This window comes from Nerophis lumbriciformis, linkage group LG03 (genome assembly GCF_033978685.3).
Source record: "Nerophis lumbriciformis linkage group LG03, RoL_Nlum_v2.1, whole genome shotgun sequence".
NCBI lineage: Eukaryota > Metazoa > Chordata > Actinopteri > Syngnathiformes > Syngnathidae > Nerophis > Nerophis lumbriciformis.
Window position 1 is genome coordinate 22410001 of NC_084550.2, and position 22500 is coordinate 22432500.

The following is a 22500-nucleotide window of genomic DNA, read 5'->3' on the forward strand; positions in this document are numbered from 1 at the left end:
TGGTTTTCTGACATGGACTTGTTTCTTTGGCATTGTCCACACGTTTAAGTCAGGACTTTGGGAAGGCCATTCTAAAACCTTCATTCTAGCCTGATTTAGCCATTCCTTTACCACTTTTGACGTGTGTTTGGGGTCATTGTCCTGTTGCGCCCAAGACCCAACCTCCGGGCTGATGATTTTAGCTTGTCCTGAAGAATTTGGAGGTAATCCTCCTTTTTCATTGTCCCATTTACTCTCTGTAAAGCACCAGTTCCATTGGCAGCAAAACAGGCCCAGAGCATAATACTACCACCACCATGCTTGACGGTAGGTGTGGTGTTCCTGGGATTAAGGCCTCACCTTTTCTCCTACAAACGTATTGTGGCCAAACAGCTCCATTTTTGTTTCATCTGACATCACATGGACAAAGATAAAACCTTCTGGTGGAAAGTTCTGTGGTACTAACATCAAGAAACCAGAAATGACACAATATCGCATACGTCAGTATCCATCCATCTACAATATAATAATAATGTACAATATAACAACTATAGAATCGAAATGGAATTGTGAAGTGCCCGAAGGTTCCCCCCTCAACTATCTGGATTGTTGGAGGCACGGGTTGTCACCAATAATTCTATCAGACCCAGTGTTGGGACTAACGTGTTACTGTAACGCCGTTACTTTCGGCGGTAACTAGTAATCTAACGCGTTATTTTTTTATATTCAGTAACTCAGTTACCGTTACTACATGATGCGTTACTGCATTATTTTACGTTATTCTTTATGTAGTATCGGCTAGAAACAGAAGATTTGAGTGTGTTTTATTGGAGCGCTGCGGTGGAAAAGAAGAGGCGTGCTTTGTGAAGGTTGGGGCGGGGGGGCTCCCAGACCGTAGTTGAGGGGCGCAGGGGAGACGTTCCTCCAGGGCCTATGTACTTCGGGGCTATTTACCCGGAAGTGGGTCTTTACAGCTGAGGGTGAATGACGAGGCCGGCGGTTTGTTGCAACTTTGTGACTTTATTGGACGCAGCCATCCACCAAGCTAGAGCACCTGCACCCACTCACTGTCGCCGCTCGCTCACCTCTCTCGCCCACTCACTCACTAACGTCACTCACCTCACATGCTGTCATATCTTAAAACAGTGGTTCTCAAATGGGGGTACGCGTACCCCTGGGGGTACTTGAAGGTATGCCAAGGGGTACGTGAGATTTTTTTTTAAATACCCTAAAAATAGCAACAATTCAAAAATCCTTTATAAATATATTTATTGAATAATACTTCAACAAAATATGAATGTAAGTTCATAAACTGAAAATCAAATCAAGTAGGATGTTCCATTCATTATGCAACAATGCAATATTCAGTGTTGACAGCTAGATTTTTTGTGGACATGTTCCATAAATATTGATGTTAAAGATTTATTTTTTGTGAAGAAATGTTTAGAATGAAGTTCATTAATCCAGATGGATCTCTATTACAATCCCCAAAGAGGGCACTTTAAGTTGATGATTACTTCTATGTGTAGAAATCTTTATTTATAATTGAATCACTTGTTTATTTTTCAACAAGTTTTTAGTTATTTTTATATCTTTTTTTCCAAATAGTTCAAGAAAGACCACTACAAAATGAGCAATATTTTATACAATCTAATAAATCAGAAACTGATGACATAGTGCTGTATTTTAATTCTTTATCTCTTTTTTTCAACCAAAAATGCTTTGCTCTGATTAGGGGGTACTTGAATTAAAAAAAAATTCACAGGGGGTACATCACTGAAAAAAGGTTGAGAACCACTGTCTTAAAGGGCCACACACACATACGCTACTCTCATAACAACTAACAAGACATCATGGTGAAGCCAGAAGTCGAGTTTCTTAACATGGAGACATTCTCAATACTTTTCTTTTGTCAAGCACAAAGAAAATAACATTTTAGTTAAATGTAAGTTGTGTCTTGGATCAAAGATCCTATCTACTTAAAGTTAAAGTGCCATTATGTTGCAGCTATTTAAAATAGTTTTGTCAATTTGTTCTGGCCTCAAATAAACTGGCCCTTTGAAACATATCTTTGTGTTTGTGTGTTGTATGTAGACCACATTGCTTTCTGAGTTCAGTGATGCAAATGCATGTCAAATTGATCAACAGATTGTATTATTCTCCACTACAATAACTACTGAAATGAAGGCTAAAAGGGCATTAATGGGAGCTTTAAAAAAAAAAGTACAAGAAGTAACTAAATAGTTACTTTTCACAGTAACGCATTACTTTTTGGTGTAAGTAACTGAGTTAGTAATTGAGTTACTTTTAAAATAAAGTAACTAGTTACTGGTTTTCAGTAACTAACCCAACACTGATCAGACCTTAGTTATTTGTGACGCTCCGAGGCTAACAAGTCTGTTAATCCTTTCATATTTCCCAGCGGTGTGGAAATAAAAGTGCATAGACTCAGACATGTGACATGGGGCTAACAAAATGAGATAAGAACAGACCCCCTCCAAAAAACTGGCTGCTCTGAACAGGGCTGTTTAGAAAGGGTTTGAGGCAATGCTTGATCCTTGGGATGTTTTGACTGAAACATGTCACAGACAAGTTAAGGCAGCTAGGAACTGTTTGAATTTCTCTTTTTAAAATCTTTTTCCCCCCAACTGTCACACTTTCAGTGAGCGACCTTGTGTGTGAGTGAAAAGGTCATCAAAAAAGGTGTTTTGTCCATATCTAACAGATGCTCACCATCACGCTGGATGAGAGCGACTGCTTCGCTGCATGGGTGTCTGCAAAGGATGCCGGCTTTTCAAGCTCCGATGGATCTGACCCAAAATGTAGGAAACCCAACTTAAAAGACATTTATGCCATCATTGATATTTATGGAACATACGTCTGTCTCTGCAGTAAACCTGGGTGGATTGCTGCTTCAGGCTCTGCTCGAGTTCTGGCCCAGAACTCGCATAAACCCCATGGATGAGGAAGAGAACGAAGTGAACCACGGTGAGGGTCCACACGATCCACTGGGGCAGGGGTCGGCAACCCAAAACGTTGAAAGAACCACATTGGGACCAAAAATACAAACAACTACTCTGTCTGGAGCCGCAAAAAATGAAAAGCCGTATTTAAGTTTTATAATGAAGGCAACACATGACGGAAGTGTCTATATTAGCTATACTAGCCTACTATCAAAATGACTGTCGCAGGCTTAAGCAAATCTTCAAAGACAGAAATATTGTTAATGTTTGCTGTGGTCTGGAACAACACAGCACAAAAATGCAGCCAATATTACATACAGATAATGTGTCATGAGACATGCAAATATAAATTAAATACAAAGAGGATAAAAGTAAAGGATATTTAATGAGTTCAAATATACCTACAAATGAGGAAACAGACTTGCTTCAGCAGCACAATTCTGGTGCTGTAGTTGTAGGAGATGTCTCGAAACGTCATCAGGAGTCCTGACAAAACCCGAAAATGGCAGAAAATGCATTTTTTGGAAAACTTTTTTTCGCTAAAATGTCGTAAGGGGGGACCCTTACGAAAAATAAAAAAAAACGGACTTGCTTCAGCAGCACAATACTGGTGCTGTAGTTGTAGGAGATGTCTCAAAACATCATCATGAGTCCCGAAAAAATCCCGAAAATGGCAGAAAAATATATTTGGGGGAAACTTTTTTTCTCTAAAATGTCATAAGGGGGTATTTACGAAAAATTCAAAAAAACGGACTTGCTTCAGCAGCACAATACTGGTGCTGTAGTTGTAGGAGATGTCTCAAAACGTCATCAGGAGTCCTGACAAAACCCGAAAATGGCAGAAAATGCATTTTTTGGAAAACTTTTTTTCGCTAAAATGTCGTAAGGGGGGACCCCTACGAAAAATTCAAAAAAACGGACTTGCTTCAGCAGCACAATTCTGGTGCTGTAGTTGTACGAGATGTCTCAAAACGTCATCAGGAGTCCCGTTAAAAACCAAAAATGGCAAAAAATGCATATCTTTTGAAAAAAAAAGTTTTCGCTAAGATGTAAAGGGGAAGGGACCCTTACACAAAAATTCAAAAAAACGGACTTGTAGGAGATGTCTCGAAACGTCATCAGGAGTCACGATAAAACCCGAAAATGGCAGACAACGCATATTTAAAAAGAAAAAAGTTTTCGCTAAAATGTCATCCCTTACACAAAAATTTAAAAAAAATGGACTTGCTTCAGCAGCACAATACTGGTGCTGTAGTTGTAGGAGATGTCTCAAAACGTCATCAGGAGTCCCGACAAAACCCGAAAATGGAAGAAAATGCTTTTTTTGGGAAAACTTTTTTTCGCAAAAAAAAAATTCAACAAAAACGGACTTGCTTCAGCAGCACAATTCTGGTGCTGTAGTTGTAGGAGATGTCTCAAAACGTCATCAGGAGTCCTGACAAAACCCGAAAATGGCAGAAAATGCATTTTTTGGAAAACTTTTTTTCGCTAAAATGTCGTAAGGGGGGACCCCTACGAAAAATTCAAATAAACGGACTTGCTTCAGCAGCACAATTCTGGTGTTGTAGTTGTAGGAGATGTCTCAAAATGTCATCAGGAGTCCCGTTAAAAACCAAAAATGGCAAAAAATGCATATTTTTTGAAAAAAAAGTTTTCGCTAAGATGTTGTAAGGGGGAGGGACCCTTACACAAAAATTTAAAAAAAACGGACTTGTAGGAGATGTCTCGAAACGTCATCAGGAGTCACGATAAAACCCGAAAATGGCAGACAATGCATATTTTTTTAAAAAGTTTTCGCTAAAATGTCATCCTTTACACAAAAATAAAAAAACTGACTTGCTTCAGCAGCACAATTCTGGTGCTGTAGTTGTAGGAGATGTCTCAAAACGTCATCAGGAGTCCCGTTAAAAACCAAAAATGGCAAAAAATGTGTATTTAAAAAAAAAAAAGTTTTCGCTAAGATGTCTTAAGGGGGGAGGAACCCTTACACAATAATTCAAAAATACGGACTTGTAGGAGATGTCGAGAAACGTCATCAGGAGTCACGATAAAACCCGGAAATGGCAGACAATGCATATTCAAAAAAAAAAAGTTTTCGCTAAAATGTCGTCCCTTACACAAAAATTTAAAAAGACGGACTTGCTTCAGCAGCACAATTCTGGTGCTGTAGTTGTAGGAGATGTCTCAAAACGTCATCAGGAGTCCCGTTAAAAACCAAAAATGGCAAAAAATGCATATTTTTTGAAAAAAGGTTTTCGCTAAGATGTCGTAACCTTACACAAAAATAAAAAAAAACAGACTTGTAGGAGATGTCTCGAAACGTCATCAGGAGTCACGATAAAACCCGAAAATGGCAGACAATGCATATTTAAAAAAAAAAAAAAAAAAGTTTTCACTAAAATGTCATCCCTTACACAAAAATGTAAAAAAAAACGGACTTGCTTTCAGCAGCACAATTCTGGTGCTGTAGTTGTAGGAGATGTCTCAAAACGTCATCAGGAGTCCCGAAAATGGCAGAAAATGCATTTTTTGGGAAAACTTTTTTTTGCTAAAATGTCGTAAGGGGGGACCCATACAAAAAAATTTTTAAAACGGACTTGCTTCAGCAGCACAGTTCTGGTGCTGTAGTTGTAGGAGATGTCTTAAAACGTAATCAGGAGTCCCGACAAAACCCGAAAATGGCAGAAAATGCTTTTTTTGGAAAACCTTTTTAGCAAAACAAAAAATCAAAAAAACGGACTTGCTTCAGCAGCACAATTCTGGTGCTGTAGTTGTAGGAGATATCTCAAAACATGATCAGGAGTCCCGACAAAACCCGAAAATGGAAGAAAATGCATATTTTACGGAATTATTTTTTTTGCTAAAATGTCGTAAGGGGGGATTACAAAAAATTCAAAAACACGGACTTGCTTCAGCAGCACAATTCTGGTGCTGTAGTTGTAGGAGATGTCTCAAAACGTCATCAGGAGTCCCGACAAAACCCGAAAATGGCAGAAAATGCATTTTTTACGGAATTATTTTTTTTGCTAAAATGTCGTAAGGGGGGATTACAAAAAATTCAAAAACACGGACTTGCTTCAGCAGCACAATTCTGGTGCTGTAGTTGTAGGAGATGTCTCAAAACGTCATCAGGAGTCCCGACAAAACCCGCAAATGGCAGAAAATGCGTTTTTTGGGAAAACTTTTTTTTTGCTAAAATGTCGTAAGGGGGGACCCATACAAAAAATTTTAAAAAACGGACTTGCTTCAGCAGCACAATTCTGGTGCTGTAGTTGTAGGAGATGTCTTAAAACGTAATCAGGAGTCCCGACAAAACCCGAAAATGGCAGAAAATGCTTTTTTTGGAAAACCTTTTTTAGCAAAAAAAATAAAAAAAACGGACTTGCTTCAGCAGCACAATTCTGGTGCTGTAGTTGTAGGAGATGTCTCAAAACGTCATCAGGAGTCCCAACAAAACCCGAAAATGGAAGAAAATGCATACCGGTATTTAAATTTTTTTTTAAAAATCGCTAGAATGTCGTAACAAAATGAGACAAAGAAGGAGTGGACAATTTTACATGTAAACAAACTGTTGCGTCACAGACCGCTATCACAGTATAAAAGGTTTGGTGGACAAAATGAGACAAAGGAGTGGACGATTTTACATGTAAATAAACCGTTGCGTTACAGTCCACACTATGGTGAGTTCAAGACCCGCTAAAATTAGTAGCGGTAACATTGGCTAAAAGCTAGCATGCTAACGTTAACATGCTAACAATTAGCTTGAGAGCCACGGGTTGCATTTACTGCATTTATTTCAGGCCATTGGTTGTGATTATGATCACGTTGGAGTAAATTGTGGGACTTTACGTGATGCAAACTTTGCATCACGCGAGGGGCTTGCTAGTCTCATTTCCTGCCGTGGGAATGAAGCTGTTTATGTAAATATTTGAATCTTTGAATATCTTCACTCAGTGAATGGAGAGCCTGAAAATCGTGTACAGAAAGGAAACGGATATTTCCAGGTGCCGCCACACACGCCAGTTATCTTCGGGGAAGCCGGTGGCAGAACTCTTTTTAGGTATGTTGTCTTTTCTACACTCCCATACAATAAAGGGCCTGTGTAATTGTACACACAGGTCATATAAACGCTTGCATGCTGTATCAAAGTGGAATAAATGTTTATGGATGTTTCATTGACGTCCTGTGTGTTGATGCTGCAGGCTGCTTTGTCGAGACTCGGGGGGAGAAACGGAGTCTATGCTGCTAAATGAGACCGTTCCTCAGTGGGTCATTGATATAACTGTAGATGTGAGTATTGCACCTTTTTTTAATAAGACACTGAAATGTAACCTAAAATGTCTTGGCTGTAACCATGAACAGTAACAAGGATAACTGACGGTTAGTATTACCCTTTTAAATGAAAGAGTATTGAAAAGCCTTGACAGATACTGTAATTGCCCTTTCATAAACTCAGACTAACTGGTGCCAGTTCGCTATCTTAAATGCTAACGTGAAAACAGGAGACATTAATGTCTTTCCCCATTAAAGAACAATTTACCCTAATCTAAACTTTATACAAACACATTACTGTCTGAGTAACTAAGATATTCACTTAAGCACATTGAACATACAAGCTGTGCTCTCTTAGAACAGAGTGATCGTTCTATATTTGGAGGAATGTGTGTTTTTACGGGGTGTTCAAGGACCGCTGAAAAGTGTAGGATCCCACAATACAATAATAGAAATAAAATAAAAATAGATTTTTTTGTTGCCCACTTTTTATTATTTATACTATACTATTTATAATATTCACATGTGAATGATGCTGTATAATAGACTGTATTTATATTATTAACATGTAAATAATGATGTATAATAGACTGTATTTATATTATTTTCATGTGAATGATGCTGTATAATAGACTCTATTTATATTATTAACATGTAAATAATGATGTATAATAGACTGTATTTATATTATTTGCATGTGAATAATGCTGTATAATAGACTGTATTTATATTATTCACAAGTGAATGATGCTGTATAATAGACTGTATTTATATTATTCACAAGTGAATGATGCTGTATAATAGACTGTATTTATATTATTCACATGTGAATAATATAAATACAGTCTAATTATTTACATGTTAATATATATAGAGTCTATTATACAGCATCATTCACATGTGAATAATGCTGTATAATAGACTGTATTTATATTATTCACATGTGAATAATGCTGTATAATAGACTGTATTTATATTATTCACATGTGAATAATGCTGTATAATAGACTATTTATATTATTCACATGTGAATAATGCTGTATTATAGACTATTTATATTATTCACATGTAAAAATACCTAAGTGTTTATTGTTTATTGTGAGTTTATAAAGTATTTTCCATTCTATTGTATTTATTCACATCTTAAAGTGCGACAGTACAAACCAATACTTAAAACGGGTAAAACACTAAGATTAAAATACTAACAATAAAGCAAGAATACAAAACATGTCAAATAGTGGGTTTTCTAATAGTGTTTTTTTTTATTTTTTTTATTAAAAAAAAAAAAGATTTTAAATATTTCTGTGTGTTTAAGTACTTTTTAACACATCCAACAATACTGTGATAATAATAACAATGTCATTTTTGTCACAATAACGTGGAATTTTCATATGGTCACATCCCTAAGCCAAATACTTCTAGTATGAAAATAATGCCTTTAACAATCGTAATCTCTAGTTTCGACTGAATTGTCAGATCTGGCATTCTCTGGATGAGCTTCAATCACACCTGTTAAGTGAAAACCATTTTAGGTGACTACCTCTTGAAGCTCATGGAGAGAATGCCAAGAGTGTGCAAAGCAGTAATCAGAGCAAAGGGTGGCTATTTCGAAGAAACTAGAATATAAAACATGTTTTCATTTATTTCACCTTTTTTTGTTAAGTACATAACTCCACATGTTATGTATAATTCTGTATAATAGACTGTATTTATATTATTCACATGTGAGTTCCATTCATAGTTTTGATGTGACAATCTACAATGTAAATAGTCATGAAAATAAAGAAAAGGCATTGAATGAGCATTGAATTAATGGCCTGTACTATTTATCGTTATGGCAGAAGGCTGCAATATATAATGTGTTATAGATTTTAGGCCATTCCACCAATTGTGAAGAGAAATGTAAATGAATGACTCCTTTTTGTTCATCATAGTGATGGAGAAATGTTTAATATTTCATCTGTATTTAAATCTGATCACCTTCTCTTCTGTTTGGCCAGAAAAATATGCCCAAATTCAACAAAATCCCATTCTACCTCCAGCCTCATTCATCCTCCGGTGCAAAAACTCTGAAGAAGTAAGTTTTGCCTTTTCTCCGCTTGCAAAGTGCAACAGTTTGTTTTTTTCTAAAAGCCACCTTTTTTTTTTTTTTTTTTTGGCACTGCGCAGAGATCGCCTTTCAGCGAGCGACATGCTGCAGGTGAGGAAGGTGATGGAGCACGTGTACGAGAAGATCATCAACCTGGACAACGAGTCTCAGACCACCAGTTCCTCCGCCAACGATAAGCCCGGGGAGCAGGAAAAGGAGGAGGACATGGCCATGCTGGCAGAGGAGAAGATCGAGCTCATGTGTCAAGACCAGGTAATCATCTTCCTCCTGTCCATCCTGACACACCACATGGTTGTTTCCATTTATTAGTAGTCTAGAAGGTCAGTGCAGCCAGTACGCTGAACTTTTAATGACCCATGCCGATTGTCAATCAATGAAAATAAGGTTGAAATACTTTGCCGTCATGGATAATTTGCTATGTCCCTGCAAGCAAGAGGAAGAGGTCTCACTCACGTTTATTTACCGGTAGAATTTAAATGAAAATGTGTGACAGGTAGGCAGGGGAGATGTAGTGTATTCTTGGGAGAATTCTGAAATAAATGCCCTGTCATATATTAGGAGAATTATTGACAATGAGAATATGTTTTAATATTATATTAATTAGATAGAAAATGAGGATCCAAAAAAAAGATAACTTTTCTCATGCAGGGCAAACGGGCTGGTGCTTGAGCAGTGGTTATTTATCTGCTTTACTATTTATTTTTGTATTATTTACCTACTTCACTATTTATTTATTTTTAATGTTTATCTATTTCACTATTTTTTTGTATCTATCTACTTCACAATAATTTTATTTATCTACTTTACTATTTATTTTTGTAGTATTTATCTACTTCACTATTTATTTTTTATTATTTATCTACTTGACTATTTTGTATTATTTATCAACTTCACTATTTATTTTTTTATTATTTATCTGCTACACTATGTATTTTTATCATTTATCCACTTCACTATTTATTTTTGTATTATTTATCTACTTCACTATTTTTTGTATCATCTACTTCACTACTGATTTTAGTATTATTTATCTACTTCATTATTGTATTAATGATCTACTTCACTATCTATTTTTAATGATCTACATCATCTACAATATTACTCTACTTCACTATTTATTTTTTTATTATCTACTTCAATATTTTTATTATGAATCTAAATCACTAATTATTTTTTATTATCTACTTGACTATTTTTTATTATTTATCAACTTCACTATTTATTTTTGTATTTATCTACCTCACGATCTATTATCAACTTCACTATTGTTTTAATGATTTATATCAGTATTTATTTTTGTATTATTTATGAACTTCACTATTTATTTGTTTATCTATCTACTTTACTATTTATTTTTGTATTATTTATCTACTTCACTATTTTTTTATTTATTATTTTATTATTTATCTACTTCACTATTGATTTTAGTATTATTTATCTACTTCATTATTGTTTTAATGATCTCCATCAGTATTTATCAACTTAACTTCAATATTTATTTGTTTAATTATCTATCTACTTCACTATTTATTTTTTATCTACTTTACTAATTTATTAATCAACTTCATTATTTATTTGTTTAATTATCCATCTACTTTACTTTTTGTTTTTGTATTATTTACTTCACTGTTTTTTAATGTATTATTTATCTACTTCACTATTTATTTTTTTTATTATTTATCTACTTCACTATTATTTTTATTAGTTATGTACTTCACTATTTTTTTTTATTAATTTACTTCACTATTTTTGTAGTATTTATCTACTTCACTATTATTTTTTATTATTTATCTACTTGACTATTTTTTTTAATTATTTATCAACTTCACTATTTATTTTTGTATTATTTATCTGCTACACTATTTATGTATTTTTATTATTACTCTACTTCACTATTTTTTTTAAATTATTTATCTAGTACACTATTTTTTTATTATTCATCTACTTTATCATTTATTTTTTATCATTTATCCACTTCACTATTGATTTTAGTGTTATTTATCTTCGTCACTATCTATTTTTGTATTATCAACTTCACTATTGTTTTAATAATCTATATCAGTATTTATTTTTGTATTATTTATCAACTTCACTATTTATTTGTTTAATTATCTATCTACTTTACTATTTATTTTTGTAGTATTTATCTACTTCACTGTTTGTTTTTTATTATTTATCTATTCCACTATTATTTTTTATGAATCTACATCACTATTTATTATTTATCTACTTGACTATTTTTGTATCTTCTACAATATTTATGTACTTTTTATTTTTTTTAAATGTATTTACTTAAGTATTTATCTACTTCATTATTGTTTTAATGATCTACTTCAGTATTTATTTTGTATTATTTATCAACTTCACTATTTATTTTTTTAATTATCTATCTACTTCACTATTATTTATCTACTTCACCATTTTTTTTTGTTTATTATTTATCCACTTCACTATTTATTTCAAATACTGATATCGTATGTGTACTTCATGTATCTGCTGGTGTAGTTTAGTTGGCAAATGTTGCCACCTACTAGACTGACCTGTGGTCTGTGCTGTGTTGCAGGTCCTGGACCCCAACATGGACCTGAGAACAGTCAAACATTTTATCTGGAAGAGTGGCGGGGACTTGACGCTGCATTATAGGCAGAAGTCCACGTGAAAGTTGCGACTTTGGAAGAGCAAGAAACTCTTTTTGTCGTTTGCCAAGCGCCGCCCTCTGGCATGTAGTCCCAGGTTGTAGTGTCAAGGAGACATTCTAACACTTTCAACAATAACTCAAATTTACCCTGCAGGACTAAAAATTAGGGTTTTTTTTACATCTTGACTGCTATGTTTGTTTCCTATGAAGTGCTGTACATGTTTTTTTTTCCCCGTGAGTGTGCGTGCAGAATGTTCTAGTACATTCCAGACCTGTCCTGGCTCTATAAACACTCCACCGTGAGGACCACACGCGCTCTCTGGGAGGCACCGGCTGTGCTCGCCTGAACGTACCATGGTGACAGGAGCCTGAACGCATCACGAGCTGTACTCTTACCACTCACCTCAATCCTCTGTTCCTGTAAATATATGTACAACATTTTTCATTTCACTGGCTTTTTTTCTTTGTACAGTAACACCAAACTGTTATTTTCCCAAATGGTCGAAGTAATTTTAGCAATTTGAAATAGTTCCTCGTGCATATTCCATTCAAGTAGGAGAGAGACTTATTCCCCCAAAGCAAATTGGAGAAAATTTTCTTTGTGTAACATTTATTTGCCACCTTTTAAGTGCAGCGGGAACACGCCAAGCTCGCTCTCGTGGGCCAAAAGCAGGATGGGTACAGTTGTTGTAATCATTTGTGAAATATGTATATTTTAGGCTTCCTAAGAAATAAATTGCAATGGTTTAACAAAATGACACATTTATGGTAATTATGTGTATGGAGTGACGTCACTCCAGAAACACACTAAAAATGTTTGCAAGTAGAAAAACATTTTTTTCTTCAATTAAAACAAAGTTTTTAAAAATCCTGGAAGTATGAAAACTATTTTTTTTTATTTAAGTTCAAACTTATGGTAGTCATTTTCCACACACCTGCACTTCACACTCTACTACGGCAGGTGGTGCTGCTGAGTCGATTTAAGGCCATCAGACCTACTGTTTGGCATTAGGTGCTGTCCGCCAAAATTATGAAGCAGGGTGGGTGGTAAAAAAATGGCAGACTGAAGAGAAAGGAATCAAGTTCAACCTGTAAGTTAACATACTTGTATTATTACCCGCTTGTAAGTTTGCGCATTGGTGCAGTTCACCAAACATATGAAGCTTAGTGGGTTAGTAAAGATGGTAGACAGAAGAGAGAAGAATCAAGCTCAACCTCATTTGTGTATGGAACACAATCTTTTCTTCACAAGACCCAGGATAGACCAGGGGTTAAGACTGCTGACTCGGAATGAAAGGTGCTGGGTTCAAACCCCACTCTGGTTGATGGTATTTTGTTCTACCTCATCATACTTTACTGAGTAGGAGTCCTCCATTACATTTGTGTATGGAACACAATCTTTTCTTCACAAGACCCAGGATAGACCAGGGGTTAAGACTGCTGACTCAAAATGAAAGGTGCAGGGTTCAAACCCCACTCTGGTTGATGGTATTTTGTTCTACCTCATCATACTTTACTGAGCGAGGAGTCCTCGATTACATTTTTTTTGCGAACTGCAAGGAGGTAATAACAAATGTAATGGAGGACTCCTACTCAGTAAAGTATGATGAGGTAGAACAAAATACCATCAACCAAAGTGGGGTTTGAACCCTGCACCTTTCATTCTGAATCAGCAGTCTTAACCCCTGGTCTATCCTGGGTCTTGTGAAGAAAATATTGTGTTCCATACACAAATGTAATGGAGGACTCCTACTCAGTAAAGTATGATGAGGTAGAACAAAATACCATCAACCAGATTGGGGTTTGATCCCAGTACCTTTCATTCTGATTCAGCAGTCTTAACCCCTGGTCTATCCTGGGTATTGTGAAGAAAAGATTGTGTTCCATACACAAATGTAATGGAGGACTCCTACTCAGTAAAGTATGATGAGGTAGAACAAAATACCATCAACCAGAGTGGGGTTTGAACCCAGCACCTTTCATTCCGAGCCAGCAGTCTTAACCCCTGGTCTGTCCTGGGTCTTGTGAAGAAAAGATTGTGTTCCATACACAAATGTAATGGAGGACTCCTACTCAGTAAAGTATGATGAGGTAGAACAAAATAACATCAACCAGAGTGGGGTTTGAACCCTGCACCTTTCATTCCGAGTCAGCAGTCTTAACCCCTGGTCTATCCTGGGTCTTGTGAAGAAAAGATTGTGTTCCATACACAAATGTAATGGAGGACTCATTCTTGTGATCACAGCGAAGCCTTCGACCTTCAAAAAGGAAGCACACAGTTTCTTTCGAACCACCTCATTCAAAAATGAGTGTGTGGCACCAGTGTCAATCATGAACTGATAACATTGTCTGTTGACACTTACAGTATGTCCAGCAGGGTGCCTGTCTGTATTTCCTGCTGGGGCTCCTTTGCCACACCTGCATGATGATTTAGCTGCACATCTGAGCCTGTTTCGCTCAGAGGAGTTAGGACAGTCACATGACCAGTGACCCGGATGGCCGTATGCAAAACAGTTTCCACTCTGGACTGACCTTGGAGCACCGCGTCCACCACCTGAGTTTGAGGGTCTAATTTCACGTTAGTTGAGGATTCTTCCCTCCATCTGTTGGAGCTCAAAAGCAAGTTCACCCACTGCTGAATATACTTTAGCTGATTTTTGACCTTTCGGTTCTTTTGACATTTTAGTTTCGGCGATCTGTATGGCGGTGGATTTTTTTAATTTGTTTAACGCTGATCTATGTTTTGTTATTGTTGGAGCGCTGGGTGTGGCGACTTTTGTCTGTACTTCTTCCTCACTATCTTCCCTTACAACATGATTACAATACGCATATATGAATTTACCAACAATAAAACTGAATCATTCCACATCCAATACACTTTTCAACATTCACCAATACACACACACATTAAAGGGGAACATTATCACAATTTCAGAAGGGTTAAAACCATTAAAAATCAGTTCCCAGTGGCTTGTTTTATTTTTCGAAGTTTTTTTCAAAATTTTACCCATCACGCAATATCCCTAAAAAAAGCTTCAAAGTGCCTAAATTAAACCATCGTTATATACACCCGTCCATTTTCCTGTGACGTCACATAGTGATGCCAATACAAACAAACATGGCGGGTAGAACAGCAAGGTATAGCGACATTAGCTCGGATTCAGACTCGGATTTCAGCGGCTTAAGCGATTCAACAGATTACGAATGTATTGAAACGGATGGTTGTAGTGTGGAGGCAGGTAGCGAAAACGAAATTGAAGAAACTGAAGCTATTGAGCCATATCGGTTTGAACCGTATGCAAGCGAAACCGACGAAAACGACACGACAGCCAGCGACACGGGAGAAAGCGTGGAAGAATTCGGCGATCGCCTTCTAACCAACGATTGGTATGTGTTTGTTTGGCATTAAAGGAAACTAACAACTATGAACTAGGTTTATAGCATATGAAATACATTTGGCAACAACATGCACTTTGAGAGTGCAGACAGCCCATTTCAGGCGCGCTAAGAACATATATTTTTCCACGATTTCAGCACTCAGGTTAACCATACCTAAATAGACACAAAATACTGCATTACACAAGACTACCCGAATGTACTGAATGATTGAAAAAAAAAAAAAGTTTTTAAGCTAAATTATTGGTAAACACAGTTTATGTATAATAATTTACGTAAAACCGCGAGTAATGAATAAAGTTTTCATCAATGAATATATTCTGTAGACATACCCTCATCCGCTCTCTTTTCCTGAAAGCTGATCTGTCCAGTTTTGGAGTTGATGTCAGCAGGCCAGGGAAGCTAGGGTCGATATTCTTCTCTTGATCATCTTCGGTGGCATAAGGGACGGTTGCCATCTCTGTCGTAGCATAGCTTTCGTCGGTAAAGTGTGCGGAACAAACGACTGACCATTTCGTCGGCTTTCCCCACAGCCTCGTATTTTGAACAAATTTCGTCCAATTTCTTGCCACTTTCGCATCTTTGGGCCACTGGTGCAACTTGAATCCGTCCCTGTTCGTGTTGTTACACCCTCCGACAACACACCGACGAAAGTGAGAAAATGGCGGATTGCTTCCCGATGTGACGTGAGAGCGAATAATAGAAAGGAGTTTAATTCGCCAAAATTCACCCATTTAGAGTTCGGAAATCGGTTAAAAAAATATATGGTCTTTTTTCTGCAACATCAAGGTATATATTGACGCTTACATAGGTCTGGTGATAATTTTCCCCTTTAACAAAATAAAACCCACCCCAGTCCGGACACTATTATATCTCGAACGCAGGCCACTTCTACTCATAGACGGCGATGAACCCGCCAAGCGGAGCAGACCCTACATTAACACCCTGACCAACACGGAAACCAGCCCAAAGGCGCTGTAGAATCACTGGTAATCAGCCGACAATTCTACAGCCATCATGTGTGGTCAGTTCCAAAACAGTTTCACCAAAGCTCAACCGAATGGAGCCCGATCTCCATCCGTTTACCTGCAGCACACTGATCAAACGTTGTGACAAATATCAGCTCAGTCGATTTCCTTTACCGGAGTCCCTAAGAGGTTACAAAAATGGGGCCTTTACCCGCTGCAGCTCCACCAAAACAGACCCTACGTTAATACTTCGACCAACACGGAAACCAGCCCAAAGGCGCTGTAGAATCACTGGTAATCAGCCGACAATTCTACAGCCATCATGTGTGGTCAGTTCCAAAACAGTTTCACCAAAGCTCAACTGTATGGAGCCCGATCTCCATCCGTTTAACTGCAGCACACAGATCAAACGTTGTGACAAATATCAGCTTAGTCGATTTCCTTTACCGGAGTCACTAAGAGGTCACTAAAATGGGGCCTTTACCAGCTGCAGCTCCACCAAAACAGATGTGTCGCACATTCACAGACTTCTCAACAATTTTTTTATAGTCAAACGTACCAGCCAGCTAGTTAAATGTCCTTACTTTAGCTGTATCCAAACGGCTAAACTGGTGTACTTGCAGAAGAAGAAGCCCTCAAATAGTCTGTGCTAAACACTCTTCATCCACCTTATTATCACAATTCTATTAACAGTTACCCTTTTATTAAAACAAAAAAAATCACAAGTTTTCTTTATTCACAGATGATTAATGTTAAAGGGGAACATTATCACCAGACCTATGTAAGCGTCAATATATACCTTGATGTTGCAGAAAAAAGACCATATATTTTTTTAACCGATTTCCGAACTCTAAATGGGTGAATTTTGGCGAATTAAACGCCTTTCTATTATTCGCTCTCGGAGCGTGACGTCACATCGGGAAGCAATCCGCCATTTTCTAAAACACCGAGTCAAATCAACTCTGTTATTTTCCGTTTTTTCGACTGTTTTCCGTACCTTGGAGACATCATGACTCGTCGGTGTGTTGTCGGAGGGTGTAACAACACAAACAGGGACGGATTCAAGTTGCACCAGTGGCCCAAAGATGCGAAAGTGGCAAGAAATTGGACGTTTGTTCCGCACACTTTACCGACGAAAGCTATGCTACGACAGAGATGGCAAGAATGTGTGGATATCCTGCGACACTCAAAGCAGATGCATTTCCAACGATAAAGTCAAAGAAATCTGCCGCCAGACCCCCATTGAATCTGCCGGAGTGTGTGAGCAATTCGGGGACAAAGGACCTCGGTAGCACGGCAAGCAATGGCGGCAGTTTGTTCCCGCAGACGAGCGAGCTAAACCCCCTGGATGTCTTGGCTCACACCGTCCCTTATGCCACCGAAGATGATCAAGAGAAGAATATCGACCCTAGCTTCCCTGGCCTGCTGACATCAACTCAAAAACTGGACAGATCAGCTTTCAGGAAAAGAGCGCGGATGAGGGTATGTCTACAGAATATATTAATTGATGAAAATTGGGCTGTCTGCACTCTCAAAGTGCATGTTGTTGCCAAATGTATTTCATATGCTGTAAACCTAGTTCATAGTTGTTAGTTTCCTTTAATGCCAAACAAACACATACCAATCGTTGGTTAGAAGGCGATCGCCGAATTCGTCCTCGCTTTCTCCCGTGTCGCTGGCTGTCGTGTCGTTTTCGTCGGTTTCGCTTGCATACGGTTCAAACCGATATGGCTCAATAGCTTCAGTTTCTTCTTCAATTTCGTTTTCGCTACCTGCCTCCACACTACAACCATCCGTTTCAATACATGCGTAATCTGTTGAATCGCTTAAGCCGCTGAAATCCGAGTCTAAATCCGAGCTAATGTCGCTATAGCTTGCTGTTCTATGCGCCATGTTTGTTTGTGTTGGCATCACTTTGTGACGTCACAGGAAAATGGACGGGTGTATATAACGATGGTTAAAATCAGGCTTTTTTTAGGGATAATGTGTGATGGGTAAAATTTTGAAAAAAACTTTGAAAAATAAAATAAGCCACTGGGAACTGATTTTTAATGGTTTTAACCCTTCTGAAATTGTGATAATGTTCCCCTTTAATGTTCAAACAAACACACAGACAATATAATCACATATATAGCAACCCAAGCAAACCATACATACCCCATCCCAAGTTGTTTTTGGGAGAACTTGACTAAACCTATTCTTTATCAAAAATATGTTCAGCAATTAGTCTTACCAGTCCCGACCATCTCCAGACAGACAGCGTTTACACATTAAGCAAAATTGCTTACCTTTAGATGCGCTGTGCAACTCAACTCTGCCTTAAGTGACCGGGAGTCCGGATGTCGACCCATCCTGTTCGTGACGCCAATTTTGAGGTGAGGTGAGGTGAGGTGTGTCAAACCCAATATCTATGTTACACTTGGAGCAGGTGGGTAAAGTGTCTTGCTGGCAAGGCGACTCTACCAACCGAGCTATACCCCCGCACAAAGTTATGTTATGTGCTAGTTGTTTGAGTAACATAAAGTTGAAAAATTAAGTCAACACTAAAGATAATAATATATTTGTTGAATAAAACCTTCTTTAAAACAGGTTACAAAAGCTGTGTGGTATACACAGAGTGACTAAAACCTCTTTAAAAATTGATTTTTGAATCATTTTTAACCGATTTTACATAACCCCCCCCAAAAAAGACAAGCGGTAGAAAATGGACGGATGGAAGATTGGGATGTGAATAATTTTTTTCCCGGCACGTCTCCTCGCCTCGCTCTGCCTTTGATCATTTTAGGCATGAAATATACAGCTTGTTACAGAAAAAACATGGTTTTTTTAAGTAGCAGAATTATTTTAGTTTTTTGAACTAACAAAGATTTTTTTTGGAAGAAAATTGTTTACTCGCAAACTTTGTGTGCAGTTTTTCCCCAGTAATTTCCCTCCACAGATGTGCTTTGAGTTGAAAGTGTTGTGAAGTCTGAAACAACAAAAGACGTTTAGTGTTCAATTTTTTTTTTACTATCAAATCTTCACCCCATTTGACAGTTAGCCCATTCATTCCTAAAAAGAAACAACAAACATGTACAATATTTGCAAAAATACTTCCTTTTACTGAAAGCAGCTATTTAGAATGATAAATACACTCCCCCCTCAGAATAACAATTACTACACAGCCCCGTAACTACACCACCTAATTGCCATTTTAAAACATATTTGAAGTCAAGTAAGGGACAAATGTTGCATAGATCACAATATTTCATGTTGCGCAGGAAGGGTTCATTAGCTGTAAAAATGTGGGAATTTAAGTGACAATAAATGTGGGTATTTCTACAGAAAGGTGTTTGAAACTAAAAAAGAGTTGCATCACCAACACTTTCAAAGCCCTCCTCCATCCACACCAGTCTGCTACCACCCCAGTGCTGTCACGCACATGTTGTCCAATCACAAGCCTGGACTTGGTGGCATCACACCTTTGTTCATGTTTGTAGTGTTGTACCGCAGGAGGGAGGGGAGTCATATGGTCGCGTTTGTCGCATTTTACCTGACACGTGAAACGTGACAAAAAAAATCCACTTTAGCCGCCAGATGGCAGAACAGGGGTGTCCAAAGTGCGGCCCGCAGTTAATTTTTCAACAATTTACGACACATTTATAAATGACTATCCCCCCCAAAAAAAACATTAAAAAGTGGAATTTAAAAAATAGCGAACAGGTGTGATATTGACAGCAATAACAAAACTGCAAAGTTTGTATAGTTTTTTTGTCTTTGCTCAAAAAATAGTAACTTAAAATCAACGGACGGATCTGAAGTTGATCTTAAGATTTAAGTGTTGAAAGTAAAAATAATGATTTAGGACTTATTTTTAGCACTTTAGGGACCTTTTGGATCCCTGAGACCTTTACTCTGATGGAAAAATAATAATTAATCAAAATCAATGTTATGAATTATTCTTCTATTTGACACTCCAATGATTTCTCATCAAATATTCAACTTTGAACATTTTGGGGGGAGATTTTTAAAAATATTTAAAACTTATTGTCAATGGATAGAACCGGAGTTGATTCATAGATATTTAAGTGTTGAAAGTTAAACAAAAAAGTTTTTTTTAACATTTTTATGAGTGAGACCCTTTTGGGTCCCTAGGACCTTTAACGTTCCCCAAAAGTGAAGCCCTAAGGGTAACAATACATATTGTATTGGTTCTGAAAATGAAAAATATCATTTTTCTGTGTTTCGCCCCTTAGTGGAAAAGGTTTGGACTAGAGATGTCCGATATTGTCCAACTCTTAATTACCGATTCCGTAATCAAGCGATACCGATATATACAGTCGTGGAATGAACACATTATTATGCCTAATTTTGTTGTGAAGCCCCGCTGGATGCATTAAACAATGTAACAAGGTTTTCCAAAATAAATCAACCCAAGTTATGGAAAAAAAATGCCATATTTATTATTGAAGTCACAACCTAATCAGTGGCCTAGTGGTTCGTGTTCGCCCTGAGATCGGTAGGTTGTGGGTTCAAACCCCGGCCGAGTCATACCAAAGACTATAAAAATGGGACCCATGACCTCCCTGCTTGGCACTCAGCATCAACGGTTGGAATTGGGGGTTAAATCACCAAAAATGATTCCCGGGCGCGGCACCGCTGCTGCCCACTGCTCCCCTCACCTCCCAGAGGACACATTTCACCACACCTAGTGTGTGTGACACAATCATTGGTACTTTAACTTAACAAAGTGCATTATTTTGTTTAACATGCCTCAAAACAGCAGCTTGGAATTTGGGACATGCTCTCCCTGAGAGAGCATGAGGAGGTTGAGGTGGGCGGGGGGGTGTATATTGTAGCGTCCTGGAAGAGTTAGTGCTGCAAGGGCTTCTGGGTATTTGTTCTGTCGTGTTTATGTTGTGTTACGGTGCGGATGTTCTCCCGAAATGTGCTTGTCATTCTTGTTTGGTGTGGGTTCACAGTGTGGCGCATATTTGTAACAGTGTTGGCGTTGTTTATACGGCCACCCTCAGTGTGACCTGTATGGCTGTTGACCAAGTACACATGGCATTCACTTGTGTGTGTGTGTGAAAAGCCGTAGATATTACGTGATTGGGCCGGCACGCAAAGGCAGTGTCTTTAAGGTTTATTGGCGCTCTGTACTTCTCCCTACATCCGTGCACACAGCGGCGTTTTAAAAGGTTATACATTTTACTTTTTGAAACCGATACTAATAATTTCCGATATTACATTTTAAAGCAGCAGTCGGATATTATCGGACATCTCTAGCTTGGACTGTTGAATATCTTCAAATGTGTTTTGTCGCTACATAGAGTGGTGCTTTCCATCATGTTCAGCAGACTGCATTGCCAAATGATTAACCCCCTCTTCCTCTCACTCGAGATCCACCTAGACATGGGGGCTGTATGAATCCCTTCCCTACTGTAATAGTTGTGATAGTATCCGCCTGTACAATCGGCACGTTCAGACCCGTATCATCTGGCATTAGGCGACAATACAGCAGTAACTTGATTAAAAAAACACAACACCTCTACTTGAAGCCAGTTCCTCCTGATGTGGTCTTACTGAAATGTGGGCTCCTGCAGTCCGTGCCCGTGGTCCTGGTGCTCACACTGATGAGCAGGACTCTCGTCTTTGGGCGCGTCTTCCATGGTTCCCTGAGAAGGCGACTCGGCGACCAGTGACTCACCTGGTAGCGAGGGCGGAAGGTGGTCTGCAGCATGGGAACAAGGAGGTTGTTCATTGGACGACTCGGGTGGGTCTATGAGGGAGTAGGGTGGACCGGGGCTGGAACCCGACTCGCAGAGGGAGTCTTGCAGGTGGGCAGAATCCGGGTAAGAGACGCCCGTATCGGACTGCTGAGTCATCGAAGAAGAGAGCGCCGTGGACTCTGCTGAGTCAGTCTGCTTGGAAGGATGAAGATCACTTCCATCATGCTCCCCTGCAGAACAGGAAATCAAACACAGCCTTGTAACTAGCAACCATGTATCCCTCCAGGCATCCTTCAACTGGAGCCCTCGTTAATTTGGCCCATCAACGCAACACACCGCTTCTTTCAAATTGATCTAAAATACCAAGCGGTCCATGAATGCTACATATTTGCTGCCATCTTGTGGGCAATGTGAGAAAATCAGAATCAATGACCCCATGAAAGCACTTTGAAATAGTAGCACA

General features: G+C 38.1%; 2 protein-coding genes across 4 annotated transcripts in view; one reads left to right on the forward strand and one right to left on the reverse strand.

Annotated features, from left to right (window-relative positions):
- LOC133581367 (WD repeat-containing protein 48) overlaps positions 1-12720 on the forward strand; it is a 38637-nt gene extending 25917 nt beyond the window's left edge. For both annotated transcript variants that reach the window (XM_061935358.1, XM_061935365.1), the window contains exons 12-18: positions 2705-2801; positions 2872-2967; positions 6897-7002; positions 7145-7232; positions 9215-9291; positions 9384-9576; positions 11888-12720. In XM_061935358.1, coding sequence (XP_061791342.1) covers positions 2705-2801; positions 2872-2967; positions 6897-7002; positions 7145-7232; positions 9215-9291; positions 9384-9576; positions 11888-11983 — 753 coding nt within the window. In that variant the 3' untranslated portion in view covers positions 11984-12720. The remainder of the gene's footprint in view (positions 1-2704; positions 2802-2871; positions 2968-6896; positions 7003-7144; positions 7233-9214; positions 9292-9383; positions 9577-11887) is intronic.
- Positions 12721-18170: 5450 nt separating this feature from the next.
- Positions 18171-22500, reverse strand: part of LOC133581384 (Golgi reassembly-stacking protein 1-like) — a 33321-nt gene continuing 28991 nt past the window's right edge. The window contains exon 9 of one of the 2 annotated variants that reach the window (XM_061935384.2): positions 18171-22267. In XM_061935384.2, coding sequence (XP_061791368.1) covers positions 21888-22267 — 380 coding nt within the window. In that variant the 3' untranslated portion in view covers positions 18171-21887. The remainder of the gene's footprint in view (positions 22268-22500) is intronic. The other variant, XM_061935376.2, reaches the window with a different exon arrangement.